The sequence below is a fragment of the Thrips palmi genome, unplaced genomic scaffold, assembly GCF_012932325.1.
Source record: "Thrips palmi isolate BJ-2018 unplaced genomic scaffold, TpBJ-2018v1 HiC_scaffold_3, whole genome shotgun sequence".
In the NCBI taxonomy this organism is placed as follows: Eukaryota; Metazoa; Arthropoda; class Insecta; order Thysanoptera; family Thripidae; genus Thrips; species Thrips palmi.
In genome coordinates this window covers 2,423,524-2,447,731 of record NW_023144630.1, presented here as the reverse complement: position 1 = coordinate 2,447,731, position 24,208 = coordinate 2,423,524, and the positions used below count along the sequence as shown (strand labels likewise).

General features: G+C 54.3%; 7 protein-coding genes across 8 annotated transcripts; 5 read left to right on the top strand and 2 right to left on the bottom strand.

Moving 5' to 3' along the window:
* The first annotated feature begins 2,762 nt into the window (after positions 1–2,762).
* On the top strand, positions 2,763–7,700 carry LOC117648403 (calponin homology domain-containing protein DDB_G0272472-like). The gene is made up of 15 exons (XM_034390909.1): positions 2,763–2,971; positions 3,273–3,508; positions 3,606–3,748; positions 3,832–3,946; positions 4,037–4,188; positions 4,428–4,828; positions 5,030–5,284; positions 5,416–5,489; positions 5,575–5,685; positions 5,889–6,035; positions 6,159–6,308; positions 6,510–6,702; positions 6,782–6,921; positions 6,995–7,122; positions 7,165–7,700. The coding sequence occupies exons 1-15, from the start codon at positions 2,929–2,931 to the stop codon at positions 7,418–7,420; spliced, it is 2,544 nt and encodes an 847-aa protein (XP_034246800.1). The 5' UTR covers positions 2,763–2,928; the 3' UTR covers positions 7,421–7,700.
* Positions 7,694–11,588, bottom strand: LOC117648289 (coiled-coil domain-containing protein 22 homolog). Its single transcript, XM_034390741.1, has 11 exons — positions 11,431–11,588; positions 10,832–11,003; positions 10,605–10,743; positions 10,326–10,526; positions 9,959–10,239; positions 9,672–9,878; positions 9,358–9,594; positions 9,135–9,274; positions 8,886–9,051; positions 8,673–8,807; positions 7,694–8,585 (listed from the first exon to the last, which is right to left on the bottom strand). Exons 1-11 carry the CDS (start codon positions 11,478–11,480, stop codon positions 8,460–8,462), a joined length of 1,854 nt encoding a protein of 617 aa, XP_034246632.1. The 5' UTR covers positions 11,481–11,588; the 3' UTR covers positions 7,694–8,459.
* Positions 11,589–12,366: 778 nt separating this feature from the next.
* On the top strand, positions 12,367–13,352 carry LOC117648054 (endocuticle structural glycoprotein SgAbd-8-like). Its single transcript, XM_034390217.1, has 2 exons — positions 12,367–12,520; positions 12,607–13,352. Exons 1-2 carry the CDS (start codon positions 12,509–12,511, stop codon positions 13,249–13,251), a joined length of 657 nt encoding a protein of 218 aa, XP_034246108.1. The 5' UTR covers positions 12,367–12,508; the 3' UTR covers positions 13,252–13,352.
* Positions 13,353–13,825: 473 nt separating this feature from the next.
* On the bottom strand, positions 13,826–14,750 carry LOC117648267. Its single transcript, XM_034390687.1, has 3 exons — positions 14,641–14,750; positions 14,257–14,415; positions 13,826–14,146 (listed from the first exon to the last, which is right to left on the bottom strand). Exons 1-3 carry the CDS (start codon positions 14,680–14,682, stop codon positions 13,910–13,912), a joined length of 438 nt encoding a protein of 145 aa, XP_034246578.1. The 5' UTR covers positions 14,683–14,750; the 3' UTR covers positions 13,826–13,909.
* Positions 14,751–16,903: 2,153 nt separating this feature from the next.
* Positions 16,904–19,532, top strand: LOC117648264. Its single transcript, XM_034390684.1, has 6 exons — positions 16,904–17,114; positions 17,299–17,459; positions 17,747–17,829; positions 17,897–18,305; positions 18,380–18,634; positions 18,957–19,532. The coding sequence occupies exons 2-6, from the start codon at positions 17,328–17,330 to the stop codon at positions 19,257–19,259; spliced, it is 1,182 nt and encodes a 393-aa protein (XP_034246575.1). The 5' UTR covers positions 16,904–17,114; positions 17,299–17,327; the 3' UTR covers positions 19,260–19,532.
* Positions 19,533–19,626: 94 nt separating this feature from the next.
* On the top strand, positions 19,627–20,650 carry LOC117648266. 2 transcript variants are annotated; one of them, XM_034390686.1, is made up of 3 exons: positions 19,627–19,815; positions 19,882–20,041; positions 20,245–20,650. In XM_034390686.1, exons 1-3 carry the CDS (start codon positions 19,660–19,662, stop codon positions 20,490–20,492), a joined length of 564 nt encoding a protein of 187 aa, XP_034246577.1. In that variant the 5' UTR covers positions 19,627–19,659; the 3' UTR covers positions 20,493–20,650. The 2 variants fall into 2 exon arrangements, with proteins under 2 accessions (XP_034246577.1, XP_034246576.1); XM_034390685.1 differs by having other exon boundaries at positions 19,627–20,041.
* Positions 20,651–20,766: 116 nt separating this feature from the next.
* Positions 20,767–23,459, top strand: LOC117648263 (DNA methyltransferase 1-associated protein 1). Its single transcript, XM_034390683.1, has 9 exons — positions 20,767–20,916; positions 21,367–21,593; positions 21,695–21,858; positions 21,933–22,151; positions 22,238–22,345; positions 22,429–22,623; positions 22,757–22,898; positions 22,982–23,136; positions 23,230–23,459. The coding sequence occupies exons 2-9, from the start codon at positions 21,377–21,379 to the stop codon at positions 23,368–23,370; spliced, it is 1,341 nt and encodes a 446-aa protein (XP_034246574.1). The 5' UTR covers positions 20,767–20,916; positions 21,367–21,376; the 3' UTR covers positions 23,371–23,459.
* Positions 23,460–24,208: the final 749 nt, after the last annotated feature.

Here is a 24,208-nt window from a genome sequence, read left to right as displayed (position 1 = left end):
GGTAGTTGATGCATTCTTTCTCAAACCAAATCAACTTTCCGGGTCAATGTGGAGTTTTGGCCTCCCAATTTTTTCATCAAGAGGCCCTTACTAGGAGAGTCTCCCTGTAAAATATTTTTGCAATCGGACCAATAGTTTGGGAGAAAATAACAAAAAACCATTTTCACCCATTTTAGCGCAATTTAAGGTTGAAAAATTTCAAAGTGCTAAAATGCTGCTAAATTAAGGTCCCACTTCCCCAATGCTTTTCTTATATGAAAGAGCATATTAAAAAGTAATTTTGAGCCACTTTGGAGTCAGCTGACTTTACGTGTTACCCCAATCGTGTAACATTATAGGAATTTTACGCAATTTTCATTTCTCAAATACTCCGACTCAGAACTGGACCGAATCAGGCCCAAAGCATCCTTATATAGCCCTAAGTAATATCCCAAGTAGTCGTCAAAAATATATTTCATTTGTGGATTCTGGAGCTGACTTTATAATCTTAAGTCTTTGTAACTCGATGAATTAACTGTTTTGGACTCGGATACATGTTTTCTCCATCCGAACAACTCAGATGGAGCTCAAAACAGATTCTTAACTTTAAGTAACTTTCTCTCTTGTAAATGAGCCCAAACCACCTGGAGGAAGGGGTCAAAATTGCCTCACAACAAATTCCACTGCTTTCCGTCAAAATTCCTAAAATGTTACTCGATTAGGGTAACGCTTAAAGTCAGCTGCCTCCAATGTGGCTTTGACATAGCAAAATAAGCATCAAAAATCTGTCTTTAGATAAAAGCAATTACATGACCACCAGAAGAAAACAAGGTAATTCATAGTAAGTGGTTCCCCTCTGAAAACATCATTTCCAGCATAAGGTAAAGGGTCTGTCTCATCAGATAAACATTATTTTTTCTGGTGTTCATTTCATTGCTTTTATCCAAAGAAAGATTTTTGATGCTTATTTTGCTATGTCAAAGCCACATTGGAGGCAGCTGACTTTAAGCGTTACCCTAATCGAGTAACATTTTAGGAATTTTGACGGAAAGCAGTGGAATTTGTTGTGAGGCAATTTTGACCCCTTCCTCCAGGTGGTTTGGGCTCATTTACAAGAGAGAAAGTTACTTTTAGTTAAGAATCTGTTTTGAGCTCCATCTGAGTTGTTCGGATGGAGAAAATATGTATTCGAGTCCAAAACAGTTAATTCATCGAGTTACAAAGACTTAAGATCATAAAGTCAGCTCCAGAATCCACAAATGAAATATATTTTTGACGACTACTTGGGATATTACTTAGGGCTATATAAGGATGCTTTGGGCCTGATTCGGTCCAGTTCTGAGTCGGAGTATTTGAGAAATGAAAATTGCGTAAAATTCCTATAATGTTACACGATTGGGGTAACACGTAAAGTCAGCTGACTCCAAAGTGGCTCAAAATTACTTTTTAATATGCTCTTTCATATAAGAAAAGCATTGGGGAAGTGGGACCTTAATTTAGCAGCATTTTGGCACTTTGAAATTTTTCAACCTTAAATTGCGCTAAAATGGGTGAAAATGGTTTTTTGTTATTTTCTCCCAAACTATTGGTCCGATTGCAAAAATATTTTACAGGGAGTCTCTCCTAGTGAGGGCCTCTGGATAAAAAAATTGGGAGGCCAAAACTCCACATTGACCCTGAAAGTTGATTTGGTTTGAGAAAGAATGCATCAGTTTCGTTCCGCGACAGCAGCGCGACAGCCTTCTTTATGACGGACTACCCTTGACGGCGCCGGTGGCGGCCGAGACTACCCCTCCCCTCCCCCCTCCCCCCCCCCTCCCCTCCCCTCCCCTCCCCCCCTCCCCTCCCCCCCTCCCCTCCCTTTCCCACAGCCGGGCCAAGCCGGGCGACCTTGCCGCGTCCCGATTGCATGACAGGAAATCGAAAGGGTGCTCCATTCTCCATTTCGGCTTCCCGGATTACTTACGCCGCCTGCCGCCCTGCCGCGCATGCACGCACCACTTGAGTAATGACTAGGCGTTTCAACCAATCTCTTTTATTTTTATTTTTCACAGAAAAGTCCGGTTAGCAATGCAGTGAAGTCACTCACTGCATGCGACCATCAGGTCGTGAGTTCATGACAGTTGTTGGAATGTGGGACCAGTTGGACTGCTGGAAGCGTGGCGGAGACTCTTGACTCTCCTCGGGCTCGGCCTTGTGGACCTGGGCTGGCGTGTCTGGCGAGGCGGGTCCCGGGGGCGAGGGCGCGGCGGCCTGCAGCCAGCGGGCGAGGTAGCCGACGGGGTCGCGGGGGCGCGCGGTCGCCACCCTGGCCAACCCCTCAGCCAGGACCCGTCCCACGCGCAGCCTCAGGTAGTCGCTGGGGCTGGCTGGGGCAGAGACGCAAAAACCGAGATGCAGATCAGGTGCACTCCGGTGCACTCTCATGCCGTTCGACAATTTTTTCAACCAGTTCCTTTGTTTTAAAGAAAGTGAAACATTGCAGGGACTTGAACGCCGGACCTGAGGGTTGGGACTCGATACGTCGCCAAAAAGTTTTTCAAAAACGGTGGCCGCTGTGACGCACCTCCTTCGCAGTGTGCCATGTCGCGGGTCACCGCGTCGCTGTCCCTGTCCACCCGGTCCACCCTCCCGACGTCCATCACGTCCATCACGTCCATCGCCAGCAACAACAACAATGCCGGGCAGTTCGGGGCGGTTTTGCAGTGTTTCGGGCAGGCGGTGGCTGAGGCGCGCGGTGGCGGCGGTGGCGGCGGTGGCCCCGCGCCGCGGGGAGCCTCGGGCAAAGCAACGAAGGAAGCCACCAGCCCGCCGGGGCCACCGGCATTTCGGCCATGCCACCTCAAAATTCGCAGTGCATCGTCTCGAAAAAGCATCAAAATCGGAACTGAAGCAGAATAAAAAGAAATGAAAAGCACATAAAAAGGAGAAAACAGCTGGTTCACCAAGATGCCTGAGGCAGACGAGAGCCCCAGCGGGGCCAACGTGAGAGGTTAGTGCCCTCCGTCGGGACCGGGTGGAACTGACGACAACGCACAGTGGGCAAGGACACCGGTGGCGGCGGCCAAAATTCTAGACGCGTTTTGAGCTCCAGAGTCGCTAAACAGGACCCGAACCGGACGGGTGACCCCACCAATGGATCCCTCGTTCTGAGAGCAATCCATTGGTGGGGTCACACGTTCGGTTCAAGTCCCATTTAGCGACTCTAGAGCTCAAAACGCGTTTCGAATTTTTGCGGCCCCCACCGGTCTTCCGGCCCACTGCAACGGTGTCACTCCGACTGTGCGCGCCAGGCGGCGGCAACGCCGGCATGGGGTCCATGACGGCGCGCGAGGTGCGCGACACGACGCTGATGCTGCGCCGGCCGACCGTGGTGGACGCCCTGCAGCAGGCCGTGCCCAAGCCCAAGGGGGCCGTGCCCCCCGACGGCCTGCCCTTCTGGGACAGCGTGCCCCTCGGCTCCAAGCTGCCCATCATCGACCACCCCAAGGACGCCTTCGTCTTCTACCGCGACAAGCTCGGCCGAGGGGTGCGTCTCGCCCCGTCTCTCTCGCACCGCCGCGCAACGCCCCACGAGTGCGAGAGAGACGGGGCGGCGGGCTGAACGCGCCGCCGTGCGTCCGCAGCTATGGCGCAGCTCCCCGCTGGGGGACTTCCGCCTGGACGACCCCTACATGCACGAGGTGGACTACACGTACGAGCCCGTGCACGACCCCGCGCTGCGGAGGCTGTTCCAGTCGGAGGAGCAGCGCAAGATCCTCATCTCCAGGCGAGCCTCAGCACCGCCACCACCGCGTTGCCGGGTTCGAGCCCCGCCGCCGGCCGAGCTCATCTGAAAAGTGACTTGTGCAGGGGCTTCATCCTGCCCACCGACGAGGCCGTCTGCTCGCTGCGGCAGTTCAACACGTACCGGCGCTACCTGCAGACCGTGTACCGGGAGCTCGTCAAGGCGGAGTACCGCCGCAGGGTGAGTGCTACCCCGGTCTTCTGGCCCACTGTGCGGCGTGTGTTGTTGTTGCTCCGCATCTCTCTAATGTTCTTGTTTTTGGTCGGCCAGGCCGTGGACCTGTCGGACGAGCAGGCCATCCGGCGGGCGCGGCAGTGCGAGGAGAGGCAGCTGGCCCTGGACCAGCGGCGCATCGAGCGCGAGAGCAAGCAGGGGGAGCTGCGGGAGCACCTGGAGGCGGAGCGACGGAAGAAGCAGCAACAGTCAGTCCCGCCGTCCCGGGTCCCGGGTTCAAATATTACTACCTTCCCACTTTATGGGACTCGAACCGAACGTGTGACCCCACCAATCGGTTCCTCGTTCGGCGAGCAATCCATTGGTGTGGTCACACGCTCGGTTCGAGACCCATTTAGCGACTCTGGAGCTCACAACGCGTCCAGAGTTTTGGCCGCCTCCACCGGTCTTCTGGCAAAGCCACTGTGAGACGCCACGGGTGCTGCAGGATCGTGGCGCGGCAGCTGCACTACCTGGAGCTGGCGGAGCGCCTGCAGGCCGCCAAGGAGCAGCAGCGGCGCGAGGCGCTGGAGCGGGCGCGCGAGCTGGACGAGAAGGTGAAGCACCGGCAGGCCGTGGCGGCGGAGATCCGGCGCGCCAAAGCCATCGCCACCATCCAGGCCTGGAACCGCGAGGAGAAGGAGCGGCGCGAGCGGCTGGAGAAGCAGCAGCTGCAGCTGCAGGAGTACAAGGAGAAGGAGGTGGACAAGCAGTGGCAGGCCAAGCTGCAGGCGCAGACGGAGCGCGTGGAGCGGGACGCGCGGCTGCTGGCCCGCCAGGAGGAGGCCCTGCGCCTGGCCGTGGAGCTGCGCAACAAGAAGGTGGAGCGCGAGGACCTCCGCATGCAAGGTGCTTCATCATCGTGCTCAGCAGTCTAAATGGGACTCGAACCGAACGTGTGACCCCACCAATGGATTCCTCGTTCGGAGAGCTATTTATTGGTGGGGTCACACGTTCGGTTCGAGTCCTTTTTAGGGACTCTGGAGCGCAAAACGCGTCTGGATTTTCGGCCGCCTCCACCGGTGCACTAACGCAGCCTCTCGGTGGCAGGGCTGCTGAAGAAGATCAAGAGCGACCAGGAGAAGCTGCGCGCCAAGCGCTTCCGCTTCCGGCCGGCCAAGCGCAAGCGGCCCGGCGCCAGGACGGCGGCGCAGAGGGCACAGGCCGCGCAGGCCGACGCGCGCCGCAAGCGCAGGGTCACCAGCGCGGGCCTCATCGTTGACGAGGACGTCATGACCGCCGGCGACCAGGTGTACAACATGTCCATGCGCATGGTGAAGACGGCCAAGGAGCGCGGCGAGCAGTGTGCGTCCCGTTCTGTCTCTCTCGCACTCACGGGGCGCCTCGTTTGCTTACGAAGCGATCCCTCGCCTTCACTCTGACAGTCGCTGGTTTTGTTTCTGATGCGGATTCGTCTTTCATCCCATTTTTTGCAGGCCTCGTCGGGGACAATCTGTGGGCCAAGTTCCGAGAAACCGGTTTCGATCCCAGCGAAACTCGGGATGGCGTTGTAAGTAGATGGAAAATAATAGAGCGTGTTTTTTCGTGTTTCTTTGAGTCGCGACAAAGTAGTGACTGGGAATCTCCTCCCACAGCCCGAAGCGGTGGCCACCGCCATCGACGGGCTGCTGGACTCGGTCATGGAGGGCATCGTGCACCGGATGGTGATGCAGACCCTCAAGTGCGTGTACCACAAGGCGCTCGAGGTGAGTGCGGCACAGAAGACGGTGGAGGCGGCCAAAACTCTACACGCGTTTTGAGCCCCAGAGTCGCATAACAGGACTCGAAATGAGCGTGTGACCCCACCAATGGATTCCTCGCTCGGAGAGCAACCCATTGGTGGGGTCACACGTTCGGTTCGAGTCCCATTTAGCGACACTGGACGTGACTGACACGGCGGTGTTGGCAGCGCTGCTTCTCGCTGCTGGAGGGCCTGCCTGCGCGCGAGATGGCCAAGCGCGGCTGGGTGTGCGACCACGGCATGCTGCGCCACAGCGAGCTCCGGGAGAAGGCCAGGGCGCGCGAGCAGCGCGAGTGCCGCAAGGGCAGGCAGGAGGTGAGGGGAGGGAGGACGCGCCGAACTTGCAGTCCGCCGTGCTTTTCTTCAACGTGCTCCTGCTTTTCCAAGGATGCGTCTGAAGTGGGCAGCGGCGCCGCGGACGACACGGCGACGGCCGAGGCGGACGCCCAGGACGCCGACAGCGCGCCCAGCCCCCGAGCCTCGCCCAGTCCGCGCAAGCAGCGCTCCGGCCGCTCGGCCAGCTCGGCCAGGCAGAGGATCTTGCAGCAGATCGACGCCGTCGAGCGGAAGAACGTGCAGCTTAGAAAGGTGCGCAGACGCGTGCAGAGCTCCAGAGTCGCTAAACAGGACTCGAACCGAACGTGTGACCCCACCAATGGATTCCTCGTTCGGAGAGCAATCCATTGGTGGGGTCACTCGTTCGGTTCGAGTCGCCGGTCTTCTGGCCCACTGTGGCCGCTGCGCCGCGGGCCTGCCTACGCTACTGGCGCTTCCCTTGCGCACTGGCAGGCGCTGGAGCAGAGCGCCAGCTCCACCATGTCCGTGGACACGGACGACGACGCCCGGGACGCGGCCATGGACCTGGACGCCAACTTCGAGGTCATGGCCAAGAGCCTGCAGCGGCAGATGGTGGCCATCGCGGGCCAGAGCGTCAGCGAGGAGACCAAGCTGACGACGCAGCATCGCTGGAAGCTCATGAAAGGCACGATCGTCCACACCTCCGCGCCCGACGCCCGAGGCCCGCAGGCCTGCATGGCTCATCGCTCCGTCTCTCTCTGCAGAAGTGGAGCTGTTCGAGCTGGTGGACAGGCTGTGCACCATGATGATGACCACGCCCCCAAAGAAGTTCCTCAAGAGCACCGAGTTCCAGTGGGCGGCGGACATCCTGGCCCGCGACGTCATGCGAGAAGTCCGCCACCAGGTGAGAGCCGTCAATGTCCTATCCCCCCAAAAAAAGTCAGATGTGGGTGTTTGAACCCGCGTCCTGGCCGCAGGTGCGCCAGACCAACCGGAAGAAGGACCGGGAGCGCATGCGGAAGCACGAGGCGGAGGCGGCGTCCCGGGTGCAGGCGCAGGGCCACAGCGGCCAGAGGGTCAGGGACGCGACGGCGGGGACGTCCCACAGCGCGTCGCACAGCGCGCACCGGCGGGCCAGCCTGCGCAGCCAGCGCGGCGAGGGCTCGGGGCAAGCCACGGCCACCGACACGGCCACTGGCACGGGCACGGGGACGGGCACGGGGACGGGCACGGGGACGGGGACGGGCACGGGGACGGGGACGGGGACGGGCACGGGGACGGGCACGGGGAGCGCCCCGAGGGACTCCTTGGAGCCGCTGGACGAGTCCAAGGTGCCCCTGCTGCGCCTGCACAAGCGATCCCCACACCAGCCGTCCATCCCGTCCTTGGACTCCCTCACGTGACCACCCTCTCACAGGACACAGAGCGAAGGCGCCCATTTTCTACCAATTTTATTGATGGATTTTAAGAAACTTTTCGTAGTTCATAGTGTGAGATCGCTAGTCATGCTTCCATTCTTTTCTACATTTTTTAAGGTTTTATTTCAGATTGGCTTTTAGTGAAATGGAAATAGGAAGTGCCGTAGCAGAACACTCCCATCTTGTAAATAGCTTTTCTACTTTCCTGCCTCGATTTTTGATGGAACGTAGGGCAGAGAAGGATTAAGAATAAAACAGTTACAGAGGTAGAAATATTTATTGGATTAGTGCGACATCGATTTTTACATTTTACAGTAGTTCCCCCAATTCACACCTTTGAATGCAATGAAGAAGCGAATGGACACCATTATGAACATGCATTTCAAATGTACAATTAAGTTTGTGTAGTAAAAAAAAATAATACACGCACCCATGTACCCTGGATAACATTGCTACATCTATAAACATAAAGAGGTGATAAAACATGGATATAAAAAGTTTATTGGACCTCTCAAAACCTTCTGCTTGTAAATACAATGCAAACTAATAATCTCATTTTTTGATCAAAAAAAAAAAAAAAAAAAAAAAGCAATGTGCAGATTACAGTTCATATTACAGGTTTAGGGGTGATATCACAAGAGTCAGCCAGCAGGCTTTGGGTAAGTCAAATTATTTGTGACTGGCAGATGGCTCTTGGCCAGAATGATTCAGAGCATTTATACACTAAATAACATTTAACATATCACACCAAAGAAAAAAAGAGTAAGATTACAACCATGGCAAGGTACAAGAAACTGCCTTATTCAGGATACTTTGTACAGTGAAAGGAATATTGTCCCAGTCTGAGCAATATTACATGAATTAAGGCACTATAGTTGCTTCTACAGTTCTCTCCAGTTCCTTCAAATAAAATAACAATTTCAAACATAATTGTTATGCAAAGTATGAAATTAAAAAAAAAAACAGAAGGTAGAAAGTATGAACTGGTAAATGCACTTAAAGTAGACTATAGAAAATTTGAGCACTAGACATCACCAGATTTAGTCTTGAGTTGAGCAGCGAGACTAGCAGTTTCTTGTTTCATTTGATGCAGATCTGCTGATATTCTTTCCAGATTCCCACCAACACTTTTAGCCCTTTCAGTTTCAATCTAAGAGATTAAAAATTACGGTTAGTTAAAGTGACAGTCAAACAGGATATGAACTACAACAATCATTTCAAAGACAGCCAAAATTACCTGATCTTCCAGATCTCGTGACTCCCTTACATTAGCTCCTGTTTCTTCTACCATTTTAACAAGTTCACTGCAATCAGAATGTAGAGTGGCCAGTAACTTGTAGGCTCGCCTAGACACCTCATCTCTTTTTGCATCCTGCAAATGAGTAAATCAGACTATAATTTTCCATACATTTGAGATAATTAGCAAACTTAATGAAAGCTATATATTTACCCTAAAGATGACTTCATCTGCAACAGTGAATGATCTATCAAGCCGTCCAGCTAAAGTATTTATTTCTTTATGAAGCTCCTTGGTGTCCTTTAAAATCTTTTCGATTTCATCCTTCTGTTTACTGATATTTCCAATGATTTCCATGATTCTTCTAGTATATGCTGACCTGTAAAAAATTTAGGGCATCAATAGATTTAGGTCTACTTATTCATTTTTGGAGGGAAACATGTGATAAGGATTTTTACTTGCCTGCTAATATCTTTGCTGACTTTTGCATACTCAGCTTGTAAATGTTTATACAGTTCTTCCTTGTTTCTTAATTCTTCAGTTAATTCTGAAACTTTGTCTCGAGTTATCCTTAGAGCCTCTACTTGACGAGCACTTTCAGACTGAAAAATTTATTACCAGCAATGTTTAGAAGGGTGTTAGTATAAAGGCAAGAAATATCAGATAAGTTAGATTCTCAACCTACAGCTTTGCTAGAATTCAGTTTCCGTGCTTCTCTGTACTTCAGAAGCAAAGGAGCTCGATGCTCTTCCCATTGTGAGGCTAAACTAACTAGCTTTTTAGTAGTCGCTTCTATCATAGCATGTAGCTTTTCAATATTGGTGTCTGCATTTGGTAGCAGGTCCAAAACTTTGCGGCGAACAGTTTGTTGAGCTTCTGCTTCCTTCAGGGCACGTTCAGCGAGATCTCTTTCATCCAGCACCTAAAAATAAATTTAAAAAATAATGCTTTGCAAAAGTGGTTTGCAAGACTTGAGACTCAAAGCTATGATTTTCCCACCTTGGGCAATTTAGCAGACATTGTCTTAATATCGAGTTGAAGTTGCTCCAAGCGCTCCCTCAGATCGTCATTTTCGCTTTTGAGCTTTTCCACAGCCAGTTCTTCCTCTTCTTCTTGCCTCTTTTGACGCTCTTCAGCAGATTCTGAGGCAGCTTCTTCAACAACACTCTCTGCTGCAGGTGGTTTCTTCTTCTCTGGACTCTTCTCCTAAAGAGAAAAATAGTTCATAAAATGAGAAAAATTTGGGAAGCAAGATGTGCTCTTGAATAAATGTATGGACCACTCACAGAGGAAAACTGGAGTCTTTCATTGAGAGCAAATCGAGAGCTAAGTTTGGACCGTGAATGAAGTTTCTGTTGAGCAGCAGAAGAGACCAACTTGTCAAATTCTGATTTAAGCAAATCAGATCTAGTTTTCCGCAATTCCTCTGCTTTGGGAGCAGCCAGTTGCTGTCTGGGGGCAAGAATCCCTCTCGAGTTCAGAGTGATGAGGGAGGGAACCAGACGATTTGCTGCCGATACTTGATCTGACACTAGAGGCAGATACTGGACGCAATACTCTCTCCACTCTAGAAAAAACAACAAAAACAGTCAAGTGAGATAAGTATATTCACGACAATAACTTCCGTCACCAATTACACAGAGACAATTTTACCTTGAGGGGTACATCCATGAGAAGTGTTTCCAGTTTGAAGCGGCTCTGACACGTAGGGGTTACATCGCCCTCCTTCCTTTGTGAAGGATCCATCATCATGCCAGCGAATGCCATCAGTACGACAAAAGCTTGGTACCCAAGGAGATGACAGCTGTTTTGTTATAGTGGCACTAATTTCATTTCGTAATCTTGCAGCTCTACCTAAACAATAAAATAAAACCCACATATATAAGAAATTATTAATTCACACAGAAAGCAAAGTGAAAGAATTGTACATACTTGAAGGCTCCTGAACAATTTTGTCCGCTTGCCCATCTTTTGGAAGTCTTTCAATCAAGAACATCAACACCCTTCTTAGATCAGCTTCATTGGAGTACAAGAAGGTTTGGTATCCAACCTCCCCAGTGTAACCCATATCCTTCAATGCGCAAAGCAAAATAAAAGTAAGAACAGCTGAACAAACTCGATCTTTGATAGTTTATTTTAACATAGTGACAGGCACTTACGGTACATGTTTGGGCAATGGTAGCTCCTATCCTGAAGCGCAGAGACATGGACGGTGGAAGAGATGTAGGGATTCTTGATCCTGGCTGGATTGCTTCGATACATTTTGACGCTGCTTCCACAACTAGCTCGGGGGAAAATTGCTTCAGAGACTCTATCTCTTCTTCAATATCACTGAAACACAAATTGTTAAGGTGACAGCCTCAACTTTTTCAAAGATAGACTTTATACTGAGAGCCATAAATTCAACACCAGTTGAATGTTAAAGCCTTGACATAAATAAGCCAACAAAGAAACTTCTTGACACAAAACTTTCATTCATAGCAAGATGAGCTGAAATGCTTCTCCTGAGTAACTGTACTGAAACGAAAGTGCGGAAACGGGTACGTAGCGAAAACTCGATCATTTTATACAGACTAATTTAATTTAATATGGTGCAATCGTACGACGGAGTGGTTCAATCTAGTGCATCAGCCGGGCGAGAGGTAAACAAAAAAATTAACCTCCCCGCAGCAGACAGCAGACACCCCGCCTTGTGATACCTGACGTGTACCGGTGCCGCGCCCTCCCCTGCCGACGACAAACCACTGCTGGCACGTACCATCCTATTTCCTTCAAGGAACGGATGATGATCCGGTCCACTTCATCCATGGTTGTTGAATTGCTTCGGATTTCTAGCGGCTTCGTACTTTATGCTTCATTGTCACTGTCACTGCACTGGGCATCGGGCCGCTATTCGCAGGAAAGGGAGAAGGGCAGAGGCTTTATTCCCACGCGGAGCGCCAGCAACGCCCACTCGCTATTGGCAGGTGCTCAATGCGAGGGACACTGCCAAAATAATTGTTGTCGGTTTGAATGCCCAACGATATGATCTCTCCAATAATAAACGCGAAATGAGCATGAAATTTAACTTTGAATGGAGCCTAAATGGCGAGCCACGTGACAAGGATGTTGCAGACCAGACGGCAGCCAGTGGCAGCCAGCGCATAGGGAAGTAGGGATGGGGCGCCACTTCGTTTTGGTTGTTTTGCTGCCAATGCCGGATTTTTATTGCGGGCAGAAGCTTTTTACGGCCCCCGATGAGGGTCCGTCAGTAAGCAGTGTGGCAGCACCGCATCCACACCGCACGCAAAGGGCCAAGCAAGGGCGGGTTGGCCTGATTTTTTTTGGAGGGGGGGGGGAGCAAATAACTTGGCACTTTTTGCCTACTTACGTTAGGGTATATAGTGTGTTTTTGCCTGCTTTCCAGGCCACTGCTTAGGCGCCAAGAGGCAACTGTCCGTTTTTCCCCGACCGCCCCCACCGTGCGAGGGGTGTGTCGTGCGGGGGAGGCTGAAGCAAGGGCTGAAGCGCCGAGGCGAGCGGGCAGTGCCGTGGCCGAGTGGCTTACGGACAGCCCCTCGCCGGCGCGTCGGCGTTGTCTATTCCGCTGTCTCCCAGACCTTGAAGAAGATCCCGGCGGGGCGTTACGTGACCCGTTCCTTTGCCTTTTTCGCCTTGTCGGCCGCATGTCCGAGGCGACCCCCGTTTTTAGAGCAGCACCCCCACGGCCTGCGTCGCGTCCTGCTCCTTTTTCGCGGAGTCTCCTCTCTTTCGTTCGCCTGGCTGGACCGTGTATAAATTGAGCAATCCTCGACAGAGATGTCACTCAGCAGTCCCCGGCAGCCCCATCAGCAGCCATGAAGTTCTTGGTGAGTGTAGAGCGTCCCTGACGCCACGGCAGCGCGATGGACGCGTTCGAGTCCTCCAGCTTGTCAACATGCCGCTCTTGCTGCAGATCCTCGCCGCCCTGGTGGCCGTGGCCGCCGCCGACTACCACGATGACACCTTCCACTTCTCGTCGCTGGGCAGCGCGACCGGCCTGAGCGGCCTGAGCGGCCTCCAGAAGAGCTCCCTGAAGCAGTACACCGTGCAGGCCGTGCCCGCCTACCGCCAGCAGTACGCCGTGCAGGCCGTGAGGCAGGTGGCCGCGCCCGTGTTCGCCCAGGTGGCCGTCCAGCAGCCCGCCGTGCTGCAGTACTCGCAGTACTCGTCCGCGCCCGCCGCCTTCGCCAGCAGCGCCAGCTACTCCGGCCTCAACGCCCCCAAGTGGCGCATCGTGTCCCAGGTCCAGGAGGCCGACCCCGCCGGCCCCTACAAGCTGAGCTACGCCACCGAGAACGGCATCCAGGTCAGCGAGCAGGGCTCCCTGGTCAACAGCGCCGAGGGCCCCGCCGTGGCCGCCCAGGGCTCCTACTCCTACAACGGTGACGACGGCCAGGTCTACTCCGTGAGCTACGTGGCCGACGAGAACGGCTTCAGGGCCGCCGGCGACCACCTGCCCACCCCTCCGCCAATCCCCGCCGAGATCCTCCGGTCCCTGGAGGAGAACGCCCGCAGCGGCGAGCAGTACGACGAGCAGGGCAGGCTCCTCAGGAACTGAAAAGAGCCTCCTCTTCTGTGATATTCGACCGTGAAAATAGTATCCTCTCCGAATCGGAGAACAAACGAGTGTACAAATAAATCAATAAACATATAAGCAAATCCCAGGGTTTTATGTGACCAGAAATCATGTTAAATGAGGCCAGCTCGGATCATGGCGCCCGGCCTGATTCGGAAGAGTCGTTTCCTGGCCCCGTGTCGGCCAGAGAGAAACAGAGCGCCGAAAAGCTCCTCCAGAATCAGCAGACAGTGAGTCAAGGCCAGTCAAGGCTGGGGCTTCCCCCACACGGCCAGCCCAGGCCAAGGGCCAGGCCAGGGGCCAGGCCGGCGCAGGCCGTCGTAGGGGGGCGGCGGCTGTGGCCGAGGCTCTGGCGGTGCCGCAGGACGGAACCACTGGTGCAGCAGCTCGGCGCAGAACACGACGGTGCTCCACAGGACGCCGATGGACAGCACGAAGAAGGCGGCCTCCACCTCGGACAGGGACAGTACCAGGTCGTCGCCGGACCGCGGCTGTGGCACCGCCTCGTACGTCATCCTCAGCCACTGCGACAACAAGGGTTCACAGACTCCTGGCCTTGGCGAGGTCGCGGACCGACCTCGGTGTCCGCCAAGGCCCGCACTATCAGTTACAAAATGATTGAGTACGCCATGGGAGTGGCTCATCGTGGCGCCTGTGACTGTACCTTGGCCATGAGGCCGGCGTCCATGCAGCGCAAGAGGAACAGGTTGAGCTCGAAGATGTAGGGGAAGTTGCAGTTGACGATGTAGGCCAGCATGTACTTGCGGGGGCACTCGTCCACCAGGTGCAGGGCCTTGTTCTCGGGGCGCAGGTACGCGCCGTTGCGCCTGATGAGGAAGGAGAAGGGCTGCTCCGAGGTCCAGTTCTTGGGCACCACCTGCAGCGCGAGCAGCGCGAGCAGCGCGCCAGCCTCTCAGTTATGTCTCCCTCGCACCCCTGGGGTGTCCCGTCGCGGTGCGAGAGAGACACAGAGACAGAGCGACGCACCCGGAAGTTGTCCTGCAGGCGCCGCATGCTGTCGAAGGCGAAGGTGTCCATGAGGGACTGCGAGCGCGTCGTGATGGGGATGCCGGAGTCCGCCAGCGCCTCCAGCGCGTCGATCTCCGGGTAGTACTGGGGGATGGTCAGCGTCTTGAACAGCAGGCCCTGCAGCAGTGTGTCGTGCTGCCTAGGAGACCGGCCGGCCAAAGACGCGTTTTGAGCTCCAGAGTCGCTAAACAGGACTCAAACCGAACGTGTGACCCCACCAATGGATTCCTCGTTCGGAGAGCAACCAATTGGTGGGGTCGGTTCGAGTCCCATTTAGCGACTCTGGAGCTCAAAAGGCGTCCGGGATTTTGACCTCCTCGGCCGCGTGCAAGAGACACGCACCTGAAACGCCCCCATGAAGGTGACGCTGAAGAGCAGCCCCATGGCGAGCAGCAGCAGCGTGGACACCTCCCTGGCGCGCGCGTGCGGCTGGTTCACGCTGCCGGCCAGCATGAGCGAGTACACGGCGAAGAAGGCGTCGCTGACGGTGTGGCGGTGGCGTCGGCGCGCGCCGTGCGCCCTGTCCAGGCCGTGCACCGTCGCCACCGTGCTGAGGAAGGCGGCCAGCAGCACCAGCCACACGCTGCCGCTGAACACCCTGCGGCAGCACGACTTGGAGCGGCCTCAGTAAACGCCAACACACAAAGACCCCGACGACATCCCCACGCACCTGAAGAGGGTGATGTAGTTGGGGATTCGCTCCGAGGGCGGCACCATCACGCAGAGCTCGTCGAACACGTAGGGGTACGTGAACTCGACCTCCTTGGTGTTGTAGTCCTTGACGAACCTGCTGTTGAAGCTGATCCACGCCCTGCCCGACATGACGGCGCCCAGCGTGCCCGTGCCCGTCACGCCCGACTCGCTGTAGCCGTGCGAATCCTTGTCCTCGGGGTACTTGACGTCGGCCTCGAAGTTGAAGTAGTGGGCGGCGGCGCGCATCACCCAGGCGTCCACGCCGATGTGCTCCACCGCCACGCCGACGTGCTCCTCCACCTCGCCGATCTCCTCGCCGGGCAGCGGCGCCTCCACCAGCGTGGGGTAGCTGCCGACGCGTGCAGAGCTCCAGAGTCGCTAAATGGGACTCGAACCGAACGTGTGACCCCACCCCACCAATGGATTGCTCTCCGAACGAGGAATCCATTGGTGGGGTCACACGTTCGGTTCGAGTCCCATTCAGCGACTCTGGAGCTCAAAACGCGTCCGGGATTTTGGCGGCCTCCACCGGCCTTCTGGCCCGCTGTGCGCCGTCGGCGCTACCAACCAGCGACCCAGGCGTACCTCGGGTAGATGGAGATGCTCCACCTTTGGCGGTGGAAGTTGTGGTACGTGGCCATGACCAGGCCCTGCATGGCGGACACGTTGCGCGGGCCGACGATGACGGTCCTGCGGCCGGGGTCCAGGTCCAGGGGCGCGTACAGCACGAGCTGCCAGGGGCACGGCGCCAGCAGCACGGCCACCACCGCCTTCCTCGCCACCCACAGGGACCTCGCCACGGTGCGGGCCACGCCCACGGCGCAGCGCCTGTCGTCGGGGAGGGGGTGGGTGTCCAGGACGAGCAGGTAGCGCGCCCTGGAGCCCAGCAGGCCAACCGTCAGCGACAAGGATGCATCACGATTCCCGAGCCGGTACGCCCGGCACTCACTTGGAGTTCCACAGGCCCGTCTTGAGGAGCTCCGAGATGCACTGCACGCCGCTGCCGTCCTGCTCGGTGTAGGACGCCACCACGACGACGTAGCGGCCCAGCCTGTCCTCGCGGTGCGCGTACGCGTACTCGACGGACTGCGGCGGCGGCCGGCCCTCCGCGACGGTCCACAGCACGCAGGGCATGCTGTGCAGCCCGCACAGCTTGGCCATGGCCGCGTTCACCGCCTCCAGCGAGTCCGCGTCGGCGCGCTCGCGCTCCGAGTGCGGGGCGAAGGGGCTCCTCACCTGGTACTTCTGGCTCCGACAAGAAAGAATACGCGTTTCTTCGCGGGACGAAATTGACCACCTTTTTCAGATGTTATTGAAAAACGAAGCCGAATTTTATCTACTTGCACCGCGCCGGCGCCCGCGAACAGGCACATGGCGGTCTCCTTCCAGGTGTCCAGGGTCACGTTGAAGCTGGCTCCGGGCGAGGGCCTCGGCCCCGGCATCAGGCCGGGGGGCAGCCTGGGGGCCTTCTTGGGGGCCGCGGCGAGCAGCGCCTGCTGCAGCACCGCGTGGTGCAGCAGCAGGGACAGCCAGGCGGGCCGCATGCCGCTGCAGTCTGTGAGAGCGACAGTCTTGCAGTGCAGTGGCAGTCTTGCGGGCAACTCTAGGTTTGCGGTCGATGGCTGTAGGCACTGTAGGCTGCCGAACGTCGTCAAAACGCAAACGAGTCGAAGGCAAACACACTGCTAGGTGCTGGGGGTGATTAGGGGCGGACAGCGGACAGGTGCACCACCTCCCGGATTTAATTTCGCGCGACGGTGCGACAGGGCTGCCAACCTGTCAGTTTACAGTGCCACGCGGCCCACAGGGAAATTGCGCCATTGGAATATTGTATTTGGCCAGGAGACTCAAGGAAGAAACCAAAATTCATGATCCCGCCCCATCATATTAGCTCTGGTCTACAAGAGTTCTGCCTAGTATCTCTCCGTGTTTGAGCTTTATATGTGTTGTGTTGCCTGCAGCAGAGATGAGCTTCCGGCCCACTGTCAACAGTCGCTGTGATCAGGTCGCGTCATTCGGTTGCTCGTTCGTGAAACCCATTCGTTGCTGCTGTACTGTGTGACAACGTCAGCGGTGCCGTCTGTTTCTAAATTTGTAATCGGCATTTCCACACCGTGGTCGTGGTGAGTACACCGCCAGCTGATTGATGGTTGAGGTGAGGTTGACGTCGCGACACTGCGCCTAACCTACGAAGTCTCGTGTCGTTCGAACAAGAACATACACATCCGAGAACTTTGGAGGTGGCGCCGATTGCCGGCCGGCTGTTGTTGTTCTCTTCGTCTACTTCGGGTTTTGTTTCTGCTGCAGGACGGTCGGTGTCGCTCCTCCAGATCGCGATGCAGTGCCCCATCTGCTACGAGGTGTACAACCAGCAGGACCGCCGGCCCAAGATCGTGCCGTGCGGACACACGTTCTGCCTGGTGTGCCTCAAGAGTCTGCGCGTCAAGGAGTGCCCAACTTGCAGGACGGTGAGTCGTGTCGAGTCAGCCCCGTTTCCAGCAGAACAGACCCTTTTGGAGCCCGCCAGAAGGATGATTTTGGCAATTTTTTTCGCCCCCAATTTTCCCGGGCCTCACCCGCGGGTCGGACGAAGTCAGGGGGAAACCACTTGAGATTTTTGTGCCCACTTTCCATCAAATATCCGTAATGTTTTTATACTTTTTTGTAAGAAATCGGTTTAGAGAATTTCCACTTTTTTAAAAAAGAATTTGTGTCTATTTTCTGGTGTTGTGGTTTACCTAGTTTGTCCGTGCAGATGTTCGCTTGCCCTCCGGAAGGCCTGATCGACAACTTCCTCGCCCTTGAGGAGACTGCAGACATGAAGTTCGTCCACCGGGCGTGAGTGTTTCACCTTTCCCTGCCTCTCTCTGCCTTTCCTTCTGTTACGTGATTGGTGAACGTGCAGGCTGTGGTGCGACACGTGCAACGACGCGCCGCAGCCCGACTGCGTCAAGGACCACGACGTGCTGTCGTCGCGCATGGCGCAGGCGCGGCTCGAGGACGCGCACACGGCCTCGCTGCTGGCGGAGGAGCAGGCCCTGCTGGCGGAGCGCAAGGCGCACGAGCGGATGCGCTTCGGCTTCGAGGACGCCGTCGACGCCCTGAACGCGGACACGGCGCGCGCCGAGGCGGCGCTGAGGAACGACCGCGGCGCGGCCGGCACCATCCAGCGACGCTACTCCACGGGCGGCGTGCTGGGCGGCGGCAGCAGCGGCGTCAGGGCCACGCTCATCAACATCAAGGCGTCCAAGGCGCGCGCCGAGGCCGCCCACGACAAGCTGGAGATCATGGACGCCACCCAGGCCGAGATCAAGGCAAGTGTCCGCCACCCCACGCTCTACCCCCATGAGTGCGAGAGAGACGCAGCGACGAATGCAGTCTGTTCCAGGTCAAGTGCGGGGAGGCGGACACCTGGAGGTACTTCTCGCTGGACGTGTCCCAGGAGGCCCAGGAGATGCACAAGCTGGTGCTGTTCAGCACGTACCTCCTCGCGCGGCTCAAGCCGGCATGCGTGCGCACGGCACTGACCTACGAGGTGACGGCCTCCGTGGCCATGGCGTCGCGCGGCATCTCGCTCCCCGACATCACCCTCGAGTTCGACGAGAGGCCCTCGCCGGGCCGCCTGGTCGAGCAGTGGGCCAAGGTGAGGACCGCCGCACAGTGGATTTGTCAGAAGACCGGTGGAGGCGGCCAAAGCTCTACTCGCGTTTTGAGCTCCAGAGTCGCTAAATGGGACTCGAACTGACCGTGTGACCCCACCAATGGATTCCTCGTTCGGAGAGCAATCCATCGGTGGGGTCACACGTTCGGTTCGAGTCCTGTTTAGCGACTCTGGAGCTCAAAACGCGTCTAGAGTTTTGGCCGCCGCCACCGGTCTTCTGGCCCACTGTGCGCCGCGCCGCACTATCGCCCTCGCTGGCCGCCTCAGCTAACTCTTTCTCGCCCTGCCGGCTCTGCCCCTGCAGGGCTGGAAGATCTACTCCATCTGCAAGGGGTGCCTGGAGAGCTGCCACACCCAGTCCTTCACTCCGCAGCCCCCCGTGACGTCGGCGCGCCGCGTGGAGAAGGGCTGCCTGTGCCTGGGCAGGGCCAACGGCCGCTTCTACTTCATCCTGTGCGACGACATGGAGACCCGCTTCCTGCTGCCGCTGTCGTCCAGCTTCACGGTGGTGGGCCGCGTCACGAGGAACCTGAGCTCCCTCGAGGAGGCCGCCAAGTCGCTCCGAGGCTCGCCGCGGGACGCTCTGGAGATCACGCCCAAGCTCTAGCTCCAGTGTGCGGCTGGAGTGGAGCCGGGCAAAGCTCGACCCTGTAGACCATTTTAATTGGAACTTTTCTTCTATTTATGCTATTGTTTTTATTTTTTATTTTATTTTCTACTTTTGTACTGGACTCTTTGCGTCAAGAATTTTGCTTTCAGCTGTGTAAATATTTTGTGGTTTTTTTTGCCACGTGACTAATTGTCATTGTTTGTAGTCTTATGTGTTTATCAATTACTAATATTTTATGCACAACTCTCAGAATAAATATCTATTTCTTTATCAGCGTAGTGGTTTCATCTTGCAATCATAAACCTTGAGTGCGAAAGGTGTTGTCGACTCGGAGCTTTTTGTCCCAGTAGGAGTGGGGCGGGAGACTGAGGTGGAAGTGGGAGTAGGAGGCCAGCCGATGAGTGCGAGAGAGACAGGACTCGCCAGTCGTGACACCTGTGGTCGCATAAGCCGCGTCGAGGCGCCTGTGTCGGTGCGAGCAGACATGTCGTGGACGCCGCTCGTGTTCCTCTGCCTGGTGGCGTTGCAGGCCGGGCAGGCCGTCGGTGTGGAGGTAAGCGATGTCGCTGTCGTCGCTGCTGTGCTCAACGTGACGAGCCCCTTCGCCGTGTTGTCGCAGCCCCAGTCCGGCGACTACAGCGACGAGGACGTGAAGCTAGCCGAGGCCTTGGACCGGCGCCTGCAGCGGTGCCTTGCCGGGCTGCCGGAGCTCGGGGACCTCGGACCGGCCGGCGAAGCGGGCGAAGCCAGCGACCTCCCCGACGTCGTCTGGCTGCCCGGTGCGTCGAACCGATCGTGTGACCCCACCAATGGATTCCTCGTTCGGAGAGCAATCCATTGATGGGATCACACGTTCGGTTCGAGTCCCATTTAGCGACTCTGGAGCTCAAAACGCGTCTAGGGGTTTGGCCGCCCCCACCGGTCTTCTGGCCCACTGTGCCAGGGAAGCCCCATCCTCGTCGTGACCCTTCTGTGCTTGCAGTGGCCAAGCTGAGGCAGTCCGGCACCCCGAGGCGGAGGCGGCCCGCGGACACGTGCCGCGAGGAGGCGATGGACGTCGTCTGGGAGGAGGGCGACGCCGAGCAGGCGGCCGCCGCGGCCACCACGTGCCTCCTGAACCACTACCAGCACGTCGTGCACGGCGTCGACGGCCTCGCCCTCTCCGCCGCGCTCAGGAAGAGCCTCGACTGCGTGGCTGCAGAGCTCGAGCATCGCCGGCAACGCCGGTGACCCTCAAGCGCAGTGTTCTACTCTGAAGAAATTAGTGGGTCTCATCTTTAATGTCTCTGTGAATTAAACGGACTTTCCTTTGTGTCAAAAATGTTGAGAAGCATTGGACCCGACGTAATAAATGAGCTTGCTGCGGCGGGAGACTTATTGCGGGTGAATTTGCGTGTTTTGCACAGTTTCCCCGCTTCTTCCCGCTGCGAGCGCCGGGCGGGTAGGCATCCCATTCGACCGGCCGGCGTCTCTTCTCTTATTCGCAGGACGAGGGCAGCTCTGCGCTCTGCTCTCACTATCGGCAGCATCGCCTGGCCGTGGTTTATTTACACACACCAGTACTCAAGCGTGTATTTTGGTTTGTTTCGGTTTTACCGAAATTCGGTTGCGATGAGCCTTTGAGGGAATATCATTCGACCAGCAAGTCTCGCACGTAAGCAGGTTTATTGTGTTTTCTTCACGCGCCGCCGAAAGCTGTATTGATGCTTGGCTTGCCTTCGGCTCCCTAACCTAGCACGGTTCCTGCCCTTCTCTCTTTGTTTTGAAGTTCTCCTAGTTCTGTATCTCTGGACTTCTTATTTAATATCGCTTCTATAAGCCTGTGTGTTTCCCCAACTTGATAGTTACCACAGTTTCCCATTCACTCTCATTGAATTATGTATTGATTGCACTGTCTTATCTGGAGGACATGACAAGTTCTGTTTTGTTTCTCAAATTTAGACTGTTTCTTCATGTTGTTATTAAAAATGTCTTTATTTCTGGAATTTTTATCAGCCTGTATCCTAGTGCTTATTATTTTGCATCTTGTAGCAGTGGCAATGATGTATGTTTTGTCTTTCACCGAATGTGTCTCTCGTCATTTTTGCATGCTCTGCTGTTTCAGACACGTAGCCATGGGGGATGTCCAAGACATTCTGGGGCTGGAGCGCCCACCCACTCCGGAGTTGACGAAGGAGTCCATTCTTGGGTCGTCTGATAAATTAAAAAGGAAGCAAATGCAAATGTCCACTCCCAAGGTTTCAAGACGTCCGGAAGGAATGCCAAGAGAAGTGTTCGCTCTATTGTACCATGATAACAAGGGTGTTCCTCCAGTCTTCCCCACTGACACTGGTAAAACTGAGTTGTTAGCAAAAGAAGTCTGATTATTTTTGGGGTCTGAAGCAATCAACCTGAAATAAATTAAAATTCACTATTGTTTTTTCCCTTTTTAGGTTCAGGCTACAAGCAAATGAAAGCTAAACTTGGTATGCGGAAAGTAAGGCCTTGGAAATGGATGCCATTTTCAAATCCGGCTAGAACAGATGGAGCTGTGTTTCACCATTGGCGGAGAGTTGCTGATGAAGGAAAGGATTACCCCTTTGCACAATTTAATAAGGTAAGGCCGAGAACAAGTGCGACCCTTCATTGTTCTCTATTATTCTTTGTCTAAACTATTTTAATTTTTTGCAGAAAGTACCTGTACCATCCTACACTGATGAGGAGTACAACCAACATCTCCAGGTGGTAGGGTGGACCAAAGATGAAACAAATCATCTTATTGACTTAGCCAAACGTTTTGATTTAAGATTTATCGTTATGAGAGATCGATGGGATTCATCAAAATTTGCTGAGAGATCTGTTGAAGACTTAAAAGAAAGATACTACACATTACAGACAACTTTGGGCAAGGTAAGCTTCCATTCTTTCAATGTTTACAACTTGACTGTGCGCTTATAATAATTGACTGTGATTCTGTTATTGTCCTCTCTTTCCAGGTGAAAGGCACAACGCCATCAGATGCAAAACCATATGTATTTGATGCAGACCATGAGAGACGGAGAAAAGGACAACTGAAGAGGCTTTATGAAAGAACACAAAAGCAGGCAAGCTAATGGGTCAATCAATTTTCAACAGAATATATCCTTGTATACTTGCAAAATTTTTAAAGTATGACATTATGTTACAGATTGAAGAAGAACAAACATTAGCAACTGAATATCGAAGAATTGAGGCCCGTAAAAAGGAGAGAGATAAGAAGACTCAAGATCTTCAGAAGCTGATAACTGCTGCGGACAACCAGTCTGAAACACGGCGTATTGAAAAGAAGTTGCCCAAGAAGAAACTTCAGCAGCAGTTAACTAGACCCCGGGTGGACACTGTAGTAAGTATTTTGTTATGTTTGCAAATTATCCATAAAATTTGTATTGAGATTATTATTACTATTATTATTGTAAATACCTAGTAAAATTGAAAGCCTAGTGCCACCTTTAAAAAAAAAATATTTTCTTTTACAGACTGTGGAGAGTACTGGCATCAAATTCCCTGACATGAAAGGAAGTGGAGTTTCTGTGAGGTCTCAAAGAATGAAAATGCCTACTAGTGTTGGGCAAAAGAAAATCAAGGGAGTTGAACAGTTACTTCAAGAGTTGGCAGTGGGTGAGTGTCTCCTCTTCTTGAAATATCCAACATCTACAAGCCAATATGTTTTATTAATAACTCCATTGCAACTTATATTCCAGAATTGAACCCCATGCCAACGGAGGAGATTTGTACCCACTTCAATGAACTTAGAAGTGACATGGTTTTGCTACATGAACTTAAAACAGCCTATACCACTTGTGAATTTGAGTTGCAGACTTTGCGCCATCAGTATGAAGCACTCTGCCCTGGCAAGGTACACTTCTTTTCCTTTTTTAAATTTGTTTTGATACCTGAAACTACAAAAATATTGAAGATACTATTTTTATTTTGTTAATTTCTTTCGCAGACTCTGGACATTCCGATACCCAATGAAACTCAAGTTGGATCGTCAACTGAAAATGATGGGGGAAAGCAGAAGATAAACCTTGCTGAAATAATTGATGTTGTTGGATCCCCTGGTACTCCCAATAGTACCCACATAAACTAGCAATACTTTTAAGTATGCCACTATGGATTCAATTTTAATCAGCTTTGGTTTTGTAAATTGTATTAAATATGTACTCTGTAAACTTAAAACTTGTTCCTCTTTTTTTCCTTTTGGACCTTAAAACTCATTGAATCATTTCCACCCTTGATAGAGGATATTTATAACATGAAGGGGCCAATTCCTAAACTCACACCTCACAGCCCAACAGCATGTAGGACTTGACCGCAAAGACTACTCTTATAATTTTTTTTTCTCGGGGATGTTTGAACACCACTGTGGGGGCTTGGACTTCCCTGATGTAACGTTCCTGCACTGATGGGCGAAAAGCTCCGCGGATGACCGGAACGGAGTGCATCAGAGTTTCTCTGAGTTCTGCATTGAGCTACTGTCTTCGCTGGTCGTTGAAGCCCCGTGCCGTGCGCGCGTGTCCCATGTCCCACGCCAGGGCCACCCGGCCGGGCCCTGTGGCTTTTTTTGAACGGGTGGCCTACTTCCTTCTTCCCGTTACCGAGCGTAGCTTCTCGCTTGTTCTCGTTGGAACGACCGCAAGCCGCAGGGGCTTTGCCTGATGGGTGGCCTGCCTTCCGGGCGCACGCTGTGCGGTGCCCTGCCTGGCCTGGGCCTGGCAACAAGCACGTCTACAAGATGGAGGGAAAACTGGGAGGGGGGAGGGGCGCCCGCGGCAGCGGCACCGCGGCCTGCACGCAACTTGGCGGACGCAGGTCAATACCCTGGCGTCGTAGCGCCGCGACGAGCCCACCAGTGAGATTTGGGGGGAAAGGGGGAGGGGGCGCCTTCACGGAGCCACGAATCCCGGAGCCACGGCAGATCACATACA

Excerpts from the sequence above, each read along its gene's own strand:
- LOC117648403 (XM_034390909.1), top strand. The coding sequence starts at position 2,929 with ATGCCTGAGGCAGACGAGAGCCCCAGCGGGGCCAACGTGAGAG. Across the intron at positions 3,749-3,831 it reads CGCAAGATCCTCATCTCCAG|GGGCTTCATCCTGCCCACCG; the intron begins GCGAGCCTCAGC and ends TGACTTGTGCAG. Across the intron at positions 3,947-4,036 it reads AGGCGGAGTACCGCCGCAGG|GCCGTGGACCTGTCGGACGA; the intron begins GTGAGTGCTACC and ends TTGGTCGGCCAG.
- LOC117648289 (XM_034390741.1), bottom strand. The coding sequence starts at position 11,480 with ATGGATGAAGTGGACCGGATCATCATCCGTTCCTTGAAGGAAATAGGA. Across the intron at positions 11,004-11,430 it reads TCCTTGAAGGAAATAGGATG|TGATATTGAAGAAGAGATAG; the intron begins GTACGTGCCAGC and ends TTTGTGTTTCAG. Across the intron at positions 9,595-9,671 it reads TGTCTGCTAAATTGCCCAAG|GTGCTGGATGAAAGAGATCT; the intron begins GTGGGAAAATCA and ends ATTTATTTTTAG.
- LOC117648267 (XM_034390687.1), bottom strand. The coding sequence starts at position 14,682 with ATGGGGCTGCTCTTCAGCGTCACCTTCATGGGGGCGTTTCAG. Across the intron at positions 14,416-14,640 it reads CCTTCATGGGGGCGTTTCAG|GGCCTGCTGTTCAAGACGCT; the intron begins GTGCGTGTCTCT and ends ACACTGCTGCAG. Across the intron at positions 14,147-14,256 it reads GCCTGCAGGACAACTTCCGG|GTGGTGCCCAAGAACTGGAC; the intron begins GTGCGTCGCTCT and ends CTCGCGCTGCAG.
- LOC117648264 (XM_034390684.1), top strand. The coding sequence starts at position 17,328 with ATGCAGTGCCCCATCTGCTACGAGGTGTACAACCAGCAGGACCGCCGG. Across the intron at positions 17,830-17,896 it reads ATGAAGTTCGTCCACCGGGC|GCTGTGGTGCGACACGTGCA; the intron begins GTGAGTGTTTCA and ends GTGAACGTGCAG. Across the intron at positions 18,635-18,956 it reads TGGTCGAGCAGTGGGCCAAG|GGCTGGAAGATCTACTCCAT; the intron begins GTGAGGACCGCC and ends CTGCCCCTGCAG.
- LOC117648266 (XM_034390685.1), top strand. The coding sequence starts at position 19,660 with ATGAGTGCGAGAGAGACAGGACTCGCCAGTCGTGACACCTGTGGTCGC. Across the intron at positions 20,042-20,244 it reads CGACGTCGTCTGGCTGCCCG|TGGCCAAGCTGAGGCAGTCC; the intron begins GTGCGTCGAACC and ends CTGTGCTTGCAG.
- LOC117648263 (XM_034390683.1), top strand. The coding sequence starts at position 21,377 with ATGGGGGATGTCCAAGACATTCTGGGGCTGGAGCGCCCACCCACTCCG. Across the intron at positions 21,859-21,932 it reads CCTTTGCACAATTTAATAAG|AAAGTACCTGTACCATCCTA; the intron begins GTAAGGCCGAGA and ends AATTTTTTGCAG. Across the intron at positions 22,152-22,237 it reads TACAGACAACTTTGGGCAAG|GTGAAAGGCACAACGCCATC; the intron begins GTAAGCTTCCAT and ends CTCTCTTTCCAG.